The following is a 12,407-nucleotide window of genomic DNA, read 5'->3' as shown; positions in this document are numbered from 1 at the left end:
TCGACCACACTCTGGGGGAGTGCATTGCACTGATTCACTTTGAGAGAACAGAAAGAATTGTGGATGCTGTCAATCAGAAGTCTGGCAGCATCTAAAGAAAAACCAGAGGTAACATTAGAGGACTGGTGACCCTTTCTCAGAACCAGTTCTGACGAAGGGTCATTGGACCTGAAATGTTAACTCTGATTTCTCTCCATGGATGGAGAGAACTACCTGTAGTGTTAGGTAAAGGGGTAAATGTAGGGGAATTGGTCTGGGTGGGTTGCGCTTCGGCGGGTCGGTGTGGACTTGTTGAGCCGAAGGGCCTGTTTCCACACTGTAAGTAATCTAATCTAATCTTAACAATAAATCCTCTTTTATTCAATTAAATGAATTTTGAAGTTGTTCATCCTCCGCAGTCGATCTCTGCTGCTTTTGTGTCTTTTCTTTTCCTTTTATTACCTGGCATATCCATCGCTGAACCACAGTAAAGAGCATCTTGTTACCTTACAGTTGTCCTGCATCCCAACTCTTGTTCTGTGTTTAAACACAACCTTTTTTGCCAGGGTGAGAAACGAATACAGCAGGATTTCTAGTTAATTTGTACATCAAGACAAAATTAATTGAAGTATTTGCTTTTGGTCCTTTGTATTGACCATCATACCTAACCCCAATGTTTTTCATCCCAGCTTCTGTACCAGCCAACAGAGCTGTTGTGCCCAGTGACTGGGCATTGGGTACCTGTGGAACAATGTTTGCCCAAGCTGGAGATCAGTAAATATTCCAGGCTTTACGATAGTGAGGAACCAGGTTGGTACCTACAGCGAAATTAAATATCACTTTAAAATGCTGTGTAAACCTCATTCTTCCTGAATTTAAGACTAGATTCTAGTTGTCCGCACTTTACTTTTGTCATGCTTTGATTTGACACTGGAATGGAGGGATTGAGTTATTGAAATAAACTGAGTAGTCTGGGACTTTTTTTTTCACGTGAGCATCGGAGGTTGAGGGGTGACCTTATAGAGGTTTATAAAATCATGAGGGGCACAGATGAGGTGAATATCCATAGTAATTTCTCCATGGTAGGGGAGGCTAAAACTAGGGGCATATTTTTAAGGAGAAAGATTTAAAAAGAACATGAGAGGCAGCGTTTTTATACACACAGTGGATCATGTGTGGAGTGAACTGCCAGAGAAAGCGGTGGTTGCAGGTACAGTTACAATGTTTAAAAGATATTTGGATGAATTCATGAATAGGAAAGGTTTGGAGGGATATGGGCCAAGTGCGGGCAGATGGGACTAGCTTAGTCTGTCCCCAGGCCATGTATATATTATTTTCAGGAATTTAACATACAAGTTGTTTCAAATGGTATAGTTAATTATATTCGTGTTTAGTGTATCCAGTGGGTGGTTAAGCACTTGTTAGGTACTTGCTAACATTTACTGAGATGTTACCCAAGATATGGTAGCACAGAAAGTGTCACTGGCTGGGCCACGTATTTATTGCCTGTCCCTAATTGCCCTTGAGAAAGTGGGGACGAGTTGTCTTCTTTTCTTTTAATTTAACCTGTTTTTCTAAACACCCTGTTGAGAGATGTTATTCTGGAGCAGGTGGGACTTGAATCCCATCGTCCTGGTCCAGAGCTAGGGAGACTACCACTGTGCCACAGAGGGCCTTGTCTTCTTGAACTGCACCAGGCACTGGGGTAAAGAGACACTCAGTGTTCAGGTGTATAATGTGGGAAAATGTAATTGTTCACTTTGTAGGGAGAGTCTTTGATCGACAAAGGTATGAATAGAAAGTGAGCAAAGATATAGATCAGCTGCAATTTAGTGCAAACCTTTGTTTTATCTGTCACCTTATGAATTGGCACTCTCAATAAACTGGCAAAGATTGTATACCTGAAATTATATATCTAAAGTTTACTGTAATCGCTGAATAGTCAGTTGAGGGTAAGAAGTGAGGAGGCTGTTTGCTGCTAATTTTATTTAAGGCAAAGTTGCATTATTATTTAAGTAGTTTATGCTGTAAATAAAGTATAACAGTGATGTGTATGCCCCCTGTTTCTATCACTTAGTGTATGTTTTTACATTGATTATCAGGAGCTCTTGATCAACCAGAATATCAGATCAATCAGCACACTCCTGGTCCCATAAGTACCAGATGATTTTTAAAAATTGCTGTACTTGAATAGTGGAGCAGGTTTGAGGGGCTGAATGGTGGTCTATTATTAGGATACATGGTGGAAGATAAGGAGAGCCCCTTTGGAAATTATAGCAGGAAAGTATTTTCTGCAATGTGGAAAAATCAGTGTCACAATCTGACAAGCTATGTAGAGAAATCAAATTCATCTTTCATTTGTTTTTGTTTCAGCTGCTGATCCTGGCTTGTCAACTGAAGGCCTTTGGTTTCTGCGGAATTTCCGTGAGGCTCTGGGCCCCTCTGCCTCCCCCTCTGTTCAGACTGAGGAAGCCATGTTGGTGGTTTCGCAGGAAGACCTCGTCTCGACCCACTCCTCCTCGGCTGCTGTCTGTTGGGGGCGCTGTTCCTGCCTCGTCCAATTGTTAAGCTGCTGCTGCTGTTGTACCAATTACTGCAAAGACAAGGCAGAGAGCTGACCACTCGCACTGAGGGACTGCAATGTGGCCGTTCCATTTGGAAATTGGGTGCTTTTCATCCAAGGCTCTTGGGGTCAGAGGTCGAGAAAGAGAGAGAGATAGATGTGGGAGAAAGCTGGGAAATATCTCATTGTGGGTCTGGGAATGAAAGGGGAGAGAAAGAGAGAGAGAGAAGGGGACCAGGAAGGGAGGAGGATACCTTCCAATGGACACTTTAACTAATTGTGTGCACTCACAAGGTGAACACAGAAAGCACAACATTGCACAAGTCTAATGTTTACTCTGCTCCTCACAGTCCCTTCATCTCTTTGTTTTTTCTCCCCTCTTCAGTGCAATCTCTCTGCAAAGCTTATGGGATGTCTTAATCAAGAGTTATAATCATTTCAGAGTTCACAGGTGATGAGCTTGTGCCATTAATGAAGCCACTGTGGGCACTGTGTTTTCTTTCTGTGATAATGTGCAAAAGGATGCAATCAAATGTGGGTAAAATTAGACTTTCAAGGTGGTCACACAGGAGACTTCATAGATGATGAAATCCCACCGCTCTCAGGTTATTCCGAAGAACTATCTTGATGTAAAATCACTTGGTCGTTTTGTGCATGTCAGTCATTCCAATGGTAAGTGTAGTTTTCTGACCAAATCTTCCAGTGAACCAGAGTGACAACAGCCACCACTTTGCCATCTTGTGACACTTGCGAAAAGTCTTTGTTTGCAAATCTAGCTAAGTAATATCAGGCAATACTGTGTTGCTGAAGGAAATAAGCTGGCATTCTCACACTGAATGTGACGGCACCTGGATGGTATTTTGCGGGAAGCAATAGATTTTGGGTGGGGGGGACAATTCTGATTCAGCTTAAGGAATTCTATCCTAATGGGAGTGAGTGGGGAATGATTTGGTTTTGGGAATCAATGCAATGCCACAAAATGGCACTTTGGGTGTCTCTACCATGGGATTGAAAGGGGATTGGTTCTGAACTCTTGGAATTCAGGACACTGACCTTAATCTAAAGCTGGGTCCCTGGAAAACTGTTGAAACAATCACTTTTTTTTTGGTACAAATTCCTGGAAAAATATTAGTTAGAAGCTTCTAAGGGGAGGTAATCATACTCTGATTACCTGATTGCCCTTCTCCTTACTCACTCTGCTCTCGTGCTTTGCGGGTTCTGGCCCAAACATGTGATTTGCACAGAAATATGGAGCATTCCTGATCTGGGTGCAGTGCAGGGTCAGTGCTAGTGGTCAGATGATACCACCTTTTCCCAGCAGTAATGGCTGTATTCTGACATTTTAAGATCCCTTGAGTGGGTGAGTGAGGGAATTGGGTGTCAAATCGGCGAATGAGGAGTTTAGAGTTCTGGTTTAGTATGCCAGGTGTTGGATGGGGAACTGGGTGGCAGATGAGTCTGCCAGAGATGGGTGAGGGAGTCAGTCTACCATGTGGATGGGTGAGGGGGTATGTGCTCAAGTGCCACATGGATGACAGCAGGTGAATTTAGGATACCAGTTGGGTGCATAAGGGGGTTGGGTGCCAGAAACATGGGTGAGGGCAGGTGGAGTGCGGAACGAATGGCTGTGGGAACCAGGTGGCAGAGGCTGGGCCAAGGTTTGGAGTGGGATTGGGAGAGATATTGTCAGGCATCATTGTAGGGGCAGATTGATTTTTGAGGGAAGAAGGCTTTGGGTCACTGTCAGTATAGATGCATAGGGGCCACTTTTATAGTTAGGAGTTGGGCAACATGTTAACCCTTCTAACTTTTGTTGGATAGCTACTTAAGTAAGTCAAATTCTCCAAATTCTGACTCTAATCAAAGTTGCAGCTATTTTTGGAGGTTTGAGGCACTAATTATCCAACAGAAGGTTAAGCTTCTTACATAATTTTCACATAGCCAATGCATCAAGAATTCTGAGAGATTCCAGACAGAAATCTTTCAGAGTATGCCTGGTGTCTGATTATCAGGAGACCAAAGGACTTAGATTAACATGTATTATTAAATATGTGGCAATTATTGAAGTAAGTAGTCAGTGATTATAATACACACTCTCCCACTGCCTTTGCTGTAATATGAAAGATGTCACTATCAATACATACTCAGGTGCTCACATGCACTACAGGAAGACTAAAGATGTGCCTGATGGAAATCTGTTCATAAACAGAACTATATTGTGTCACAATTGCACACTTTACACCTGGTGGCAGGAAACTAGTAATGACAGCTGAATGTTTTTTTTTGAGAAGTTCCAAATTGTCCCTGTCAGATAGACCAGACCAACTGGAGATAGCAAATTTCCTTCCAATATGATACAAGTGAACTAGATTTTATTTTCTAAAGCCAATCTAATGGTGTCATGGTCACTGTTATTAAGGTTTATCCCAGATCATCAAATTGTTTGAATTCAAATTCCACAGTGGCTCCAGTAGGATTTGAACTCCTATTTTTGAGAGTATAGTCACAGCCTCTGGATTACCAGTTCAGTACATACCATCATTAAACAAACGTTGCCGTCAATAAGAATCCTTAAACCTAAAAGGGAAAACAGAAAGAGAAATGTCCTGTGGGAAATCGGTGCAGTTTTGTCTCTTTTCATGTAAAATAAATGAACAACAAAATTTAGCGATTTTCCAGCAACTCTACCTGAGCTATTTGTACTATTTCTTGTCAGCCCCTTCGCACTTATTGTAACACTCAATATTGAACCTGCCTCGAAGGGATTGTACTCATTTAGATTAGTGGGTGAAACATCAGTGAAAATGCAGGATATTGGGTCGCACCTATGCAGTAGTTGCAATCTTGACTTTTGACTTTTGACTATTTTTGGCTTCTCAAAATTCTCCATCTGGAAAGTTTACAACGGTGAGGCAATCCTTTTATTGTTTATTCTGTAACCAATGAACATCATCACTGACTCTGGCTGAGGGAGTGTATCTTTAAGCAGTGCCAAACTCCCCCATTAGCCAGTCAACAGGATTGCTTTCTGTAATATGGTGGGTTACCATGGTTACTGAACAAAAAGAGAAACAATGAGTCTTAAAATTCCTTTTCGGCTGTGCGTGGAGTTAGTCACAATTTCCCCACGGAGGTGCTATAGTGGGGGTTCCTTTTAATTCTTTTATAGCTAATGCTCCTTTGTACTCCCAGTACCAACGGTTCAAATCTATTGGAAAAAGGTGCTGCACTTGATCTGGAACGCACAGGAATTATTTTGTTCAGGGTTCCAACTCCTGATTGCTAACAAATGGCCCTGGAATAAGAGGCACACCCAAGTAGGAGATAGGTTTGATTCATTTGTGGATATCAGCTTACAATTACTATTGGTGTCCAGTTGTGCACAGCTTTTAATAGTTGCGTGCTTCCTTCAAAAATGAGATGAGAGAATGTTTACAAAGTATCTGCACTTATGTAGCACCATTTTAATGTGGTAATAAATTCCAAGGAAGTTGACAGGAATGTAGCCATTGTCATTGAGCCAACAAAGCAGGTATGAAGATTCGTGATCAAAACCTTGTAGATTTTGAGGTTTGTCTTAAATGAGACCAGCAGGGAGGTGAAGAGGGTCAAGCATTAATAATCTTTTAAAATAAAACTTAATTCCAAAATATCTGGGCTGCAAACCCAAGTTTTAGAATTCAGTTGCTCTGATGCACAAAATGGGATTCAGCTCATTTGCAGCCAAGCTGTGTAACTCAAATTCCACTGATCCACATCTCTCTGCTCACCTCTGTGGTTTTGACTAAAATATCAGCTTCTCAAAGCTACAACTTCATTGTGAGAAAAAAATAACTCCAAATAATAATGCAAGTACGTTGTGAACCACTCCACTCTACAAGGCCCAGGGATATTGCTGGTGTATGGGTTAAATGATTTAAGCATTAACTTGATAGGAAACACCCTCTTAAAGGGATAAGCACAAACCTACCACATTTGCTCATTTCAAATGAAGCTCGGGTTGTAGACTTGATAAAGTGCCTTTAGTAATCTTTCTGTCATATTTTATTGTCTAATGATTCAGAATTTTGCAATACATTCTTTTCTAAATGTTACTATTTTAGCCTTGTGGTAAAATGAATGAATAAAATGGAAAGTGCCTATATTTTACGATGGCTGTTGGGGGGTCTTTTATTGTTTGTCAATTATGAAGGGGAGTTCTAGCCTTTCAAGAATTAGAGCAATCCATTCAGTGTTTTTATGGTTGGCGTGGAGAAAAGTGAAATTGTTTCATTTAATTGGCAACTTATACAATGGGAAACAACCCTAAGTACTTCACTGTCATTGAACTATCTTTTGAACAATCCAGACATAACAAGCTCCAAACACCAGCATTGTGACAATAAACAAGTAATCTGTTTTTATGATGTTGGTGGCAGAATAAATATTAACCAGGTGTTATACAAAAGCAAATACTGCTTGATATCTGAAATAAAAATGTAAAAGGCTTTTGGAAGAGAAAATGTGGTTACCATTCAGGTTGATGACCTGAATGTCTTCATTCCAGAGAATAATAAAAATGCAGAACTCACCACCACAGGAAGTGTTGAGGCAAGTAACTTGCATACTTTAGAAAGGCACGAGGTGATTACAGAAAGTTGTGGAGTGTGCCAGTGTTGGACTGGGAAGTCAGAAATCACACAACACCAGGTTATAGTCCAACAAGTTTATTTGAAATAACAAGCTTTCGGAGCTTAGCCCCTTGGTCAGGTGAGGTGGGAGGGAAGCACACAGAACACAGAATTTAAGGGCAGAGAGATCAAAAGATCATTCAAATGGTGTGAGTAAAGTGTCGAATAGTAAGTCTTTGCAGGTGACCAAGAGCGTTAGACTGTGTGAGTAAAGTGTCAATAGCTGACTAACACCCGCAGGGATGACCTATAATCTGATGAAATGAGGCAGACAGATAATTACAGAAAAATTAGAAATAAGGTGGTGCTGGAGACGATCCAAATGACTGGAATAACCTGGGGGGGAAAACACACAGAAACTTTGCCTATAAATTCTGTATTCGGTGCGCTTCCCTCTCACTTCACCAGATGAAGAGGCTATGCACTAGAAACTTATGATTTCAAATAAACCTGTTGGTCTATAACCTGGTATCGTGTGATTTCTAACTTCATTGGAGAAAGAGAAATAAAAAGATTTACTAAAAGGCTGAGATAAAGTATATGTAATGGATGGAGTCTTGTGTGGATTATAAACATCAGGACAAATTAGATGAACTAGTGAAACTTTTACACTGTCCCTTCTCTGCAATGTTATGTAAATTACACATTACCTTAGTCTCTCCAATTTAACTATTGATTGAAGTCTGGAAATGCACTTGCCCCAATGCATCCGCATCCTTCCGTATTATAGAGCTCATAATTCTATGTGTGCCCTTAGGTTCTATGCAACTTTTAAAATAACTTCACAACATCTGAATTCCATACCCTTAGAAATAAATCCCATTGATTTATGGCTTGTTAATGTTTATTGCCTGTTGATGTGTGTGCAGGGATTATCTTGATTTCATCGATTGCAGCTGGATCAACTTGAAATTGACCTGAAAAGAATGGAAAAGTGCATCATGGCTTGTGTTTTGAGATCACTACTGCTGAGGTATAATGTTCCAGATACAAACCCTATCCCGGAGGCTTACAGGATAATCTAATCTAACAAAGCAGCACAGCACTGAGGGAAATGCATGTGACTGAGTTGAAAAGTGTGGCGCTGGCAAACCACAGCCGATCAGGCAGCATCCGAGGAGCAGGAGAGTCGCGTTTCGGCACAAGCCCTTCATCACGCTTGAAACATCAATTCTCCTGCTCCTTGGATGCTGCCTGACTGGCTGTGCTTTTCCAGCACCAAACGTTTTGATTCTGATCTCCAGCATTCTCACTTTGTCCCAGATTCATGTATCCAATCATTTTATTCTTCCAATAAACAATCCTGTCTGTATCTAGTGGATTACAAAAGAACCATCAAAGTAAGGCAAGAGAGTTTTCCAGTGGGTTATATGAAACAGCTTTTAGTGAGCCCTCATTTTACATCTGCCCGTATTGATTTCAAAGATTTAATATAGGCTGTGAACTTACTGTCAACGTTTCTTCCACTTAAGCAAGAAGCTGAGCCCACATATTCAGCACTGAACCTCTTGAGATTTTACCAAAAGCTCTCAAAACATTTTCACTATTTAAAAATGGCGGAATGTGATTCACCATCGTCATGTATGATTTGTCCATTGTTAATTGTATTTTGAATGTTAGTAGTATTCACATTAGAAAAAGACAATGTTGTCAAAGAGTATACTGAGATACAGGCTATTAGACTAGACAGGATTGAGGTTCACAAGGAGGAGGTGTTAGCAATTCTGGAAAGTGTGATAATAGATAAGTCCCCTGGGCCGGATGGGATTTCTAGGAGAAACTGAGGACTGCAGATGCTGAGGATCAGAGCTTAAAAATGTGTTGCTAGAAAAGCGCAGCAGGTCAGGCAGCATCAAAGGAGAAGGATAATCGACATTTCGGGCATAAGCCCTTTTTCAGGAATGAGGAGGGTGTGCCAAGCAGACTAAGATAAAAGGTAGGGAGGAGGGACTTGGGGGAGGGGCGTTGGGAATGCGATAGATGGAAGGAGGTTAAGGTGAGGGTGATAGGCCGGAGAGGGAGTGGGGGCGGAGAAGTCGGGAAGAAGATTGCAGGTGAAGAGAGCGGTGCTGAATCCGGGGGTTGGGATTGAGATAAGGTGGGCGGAGGGGAAGTGAGGAAGCTGGAGAAATCTACATTCATCCCGTGTGGTTGGAGGGTTCTTAGGTGGAAGATGAGGCGCTCTTCCTCCAGGCATCGTGTGGCCAGGGTCTGGTGAAGGAGGAGGCCAAGGACCTGCATGTCCTTGGCAGAGTGGGAGGGGGAGTTAAAGTTTCAGCCAAGGGGCAGTTGGGTTGGTTGGTGCGGGTGTCCCAGAGGTGTTCCCTGAAACGTTCCGCAAGTAGGTGGCCTGTTTCCCGACCTCTCTGTCCCCACACCTTCTCCGGCCTATCACCGTCACCTTAACTTCCTTCCACCTATCGCATTCCCAACGCCCCTCCTCCAAGTCCCTCCTCCCTACCTTTTATCTTAGCCTGCTTAGCACACCCTCCTCATTCCTGGATGGGATTTCTCCTAGGCTTCTCTGGGAATCCAGGGAGGAGATTGCAGACCCTTTGGCTTTGATCTTTATGTTATCATTGTCTACAGGAATTGTGCCAGCAGACTGGACGATAGCAAATGTCCCCTTGTTCAAGAAGGGGAGGAGGGACAACCCTGGTAAATATAGGCCAGTGAGCCTTATTACGGCTGTGGGTAAAGTGTTGGAAAAGATTATAAGAGATAAGATTTATAATCATTTAGAGAGCAATAAGTTGATTAGGTATAGTCAACACGGTTTTGTGAAGCGTGGGTCGTGCCTCACAAACCTTATTGAGTTCTTTGAGAAGGTGACAAAACAGGTGGATGAGGGTAAAGCAGTTGATGTGATGTACATGGATTTCAGTAAGGCATTTGATAAGATTCCTCACAGTAGGCTGTTGCACAAAATATGGAGGCATAAGATTTAGGGTGATTAAACAGTTTGGATTAGAAATTGGCTAGCTGAAAGTAGGAATGTTCATCCTGGAGTTCAGTTACTAATGGAGTACCGCAAGGATCAGTTTTGGGGCCACTGCTGTTTATCATTTTCATAAATGACCTGGATGAGGGCATAGAAAGATGGATTGGTAAATTTGCGGATGACACTAAAGTCAGTGGAGTTGTGGATAGTGCCGAAGGATATTGTAGGTTATAGAGGGACGTAGATAAGCTGCAGAGCTGGGCTGAGAGATGACAAATGGAGTTTAATGTGGAGAAGTGCGAGGTGATTCACTTTGGAAGAAGCAACAGGAATGAAGAGTACTGGGCTAATGGTAAGATTCTTGGTAGTGTAGATGGGCAGAGAGATCTTGATGTCCATGTACATTGATCCTTGAAAGTTGCCACCCAGGTTGATAGGGCTGTTAAGGAGTCATACAGTGTGTTATCTTTTATTTGTAGAGGGATTGAATTTCCGAGCCATGAGGTCACGTTGCAGCTGTACAAAACTCTGGTTTGGCCGCACTTGGAGTACTGCGTGCAGTCCTGGTCACCGGGTTATAGGGTGTGGAAGCTTTGAAAAGGGTTCAGAGGAGATTTAGCAGGATGTTGCCTCATATGGAGAGAAGGTCTTATGAGGAAAGGCTGAGGGATTTGAGGCTGTTTTCATTAGAGAGAAGGTTGAGAGGTGACTTAATTGTGACATATAAGATAATCAGAGAGTTAGATAGTGAGAGCATTTTTCCTCACATGGTGATGGCTAGCATGAGGGAACATAGCTTTAAATTGCAGGGTGATAGATATACAACAGATGTCAGAAGTAGTTTCTTTAATCAGAGAGTAGTAGGGGCATTTAGTAGACTGCTGCAATAGTAGTAGACTTGCCAAGTTTAAGGGCATTTAAATGGTCATTGGAATAGACATATGAATGAAAATGGAATAGTGTAGGTTAGTTGAGCTTCAGATTGGTTCCACAGATTGGTGCAACAGCGAGGGCCGAAGAGCCTATACTGCACGTAATGTTCTGTGTTCTAAAGTCGGAGAGAAGGTCTTATGAGGAAAGGCTGAGGGATTTGAGGCTGTTTTCATTAGAGAGAAGAAGGTTGAGAGGTGACTTAATTGTGACATAGAAGATAATCAGAGTTAGATAGTGAGAGCCTTTTTCCTCACATGGTGATGGCTAGCATGAGGGAACATAGCTTTAAATTGCAGGGTGATAGATATACAACAAATGTCAGAAGTAGTTTCTTTAATCAGAGAGTAGTAGGGGCATGGAATGCCCTGCTGCAATAGTAGTAGACTTGCCAAGTTTAAGGGCATTTAAATGGTCATTGGAATAGACATATGAATGAAAATGGAATAGTGTAGGTTAGTTGAGCTTCAGATTGGTTCCACAGATTGGTGCAACAGCGAGGGCCGAAGAGCCAATACTGCACGTAATGTTCTGTGTTCTAAAGTCAAACCAGGATGTACCCTCTCATATACACTGGTCCTTAAATATATTACCGCTGTGAATAGTGAAAACGATTTTAAAAAAATTATACTTGAGACGGAGATACAGGAATCTGCAATAAATCTTTATTGATATTTTGTCACAGTTTCTTGTCACTTCTCCTGTTTTGTGGTGTCTAAATTACTAACACACAGGTCGGTGCCTCAAAAATGTGAGGCTGAGTTGTCCCAATATTAACCTGAACAAAATATATTGTGTTCAGGCCCTAGAGCAGGAGCAGGCTGAGCAGACATTAGTGATCAGTCCACCCAATTGGGGTCTGTAGCAATGCAAAGGCTGCTTGATAACTAACGCAAGCAAAAAAAAAACATTGATTCTATTGGATCCACTTTCACAGGCTGACAACAAGCAATGGAAATGTGAGAGGAGAATATCTTGCCCAGTGCATGATGATATTCATGTTGATGCATGTAAATCGCTGTCACTGCTCACCTCTATGATGTGGACAGTAAATGAAAGACTCCAGATTTCAACAAAATCGTTTTACTGACATATTTCTCTTGGGCTGAGCCAAGCACTATAGGAGGAGGAGTAGACCATTCAGCATCTCGATCCTGTTTTGCCATTCCATTAGAACACAGCTAGCCTGTACCTTCACCCACTTTTGTTCCTTGTCTCTTAATAGTGATACCCGGGAAGCATCCATCAAATTCAGTGTTGACATTTTCTGTCAATTTAGCTGTTTCTTTATTCATAAGTAAGAAGTGGGTGTCACTGGGTGGCC

At 41.9% G+C, this 12,407-nt stretch overlaps 1 protein-coding gene across 3 annotated transcripts in view; it reads left to right on the top strand.

Moving 5' to 3' along the window:
• Nucleotides 1-7,726, top strand: part of LOC122540728 (arginyl-tRNA--protein transferase 1-like) — a 66,610-nt gene extending 58,884 nt beyond the window's left edge. For 2 of the 3 annotated variants that reach the window (XM_043676865.1, XM_043676864.1), the window contains exons 11-12: nucleotides 669-789; nucleotides 2,353-7,724. In XM_043676865.1, the coding sequence (XP_043532800.1) occupies nucleotides 669-789; nucleotides 2,353-2,597 (366 nt within the window). In that variant the 3' untranslated portion in view covers nucleotides 2,598-7,724. Of the gene's footprint in view, nucleotides 1-668; nucleotides 790-2,352 lie in introns of all 3 variants that reach the window. The other variant, XM_043676866.1, reaches the window with a different exon arrangement.
• Nucleotides 7,727-12,407: the final 4,681 nt, after the last annotated feature.

Source organism: Chiloscyllium plagiosum, chromosome 35 (genome assembly GCF_004010195.1).
Source record: "Chiloscyllium plagiosum isolate BGI_BamShark_2017 chromosome 35, ASM401019v2, whole genome shotgun sequence".
Classification (NCBI taxonomy): Eukaryota; Metazoa; Chordata; class Chondrichthyes; order Orectolobiformes; family Hemiscylliidae; genus Chiloscyllium; species Chiloscyllium plagiosum.
Note: the sequence above shows the minus strand (reverse complement) of the source record. Positions and strands in the feature narration are given on the sequence as shown.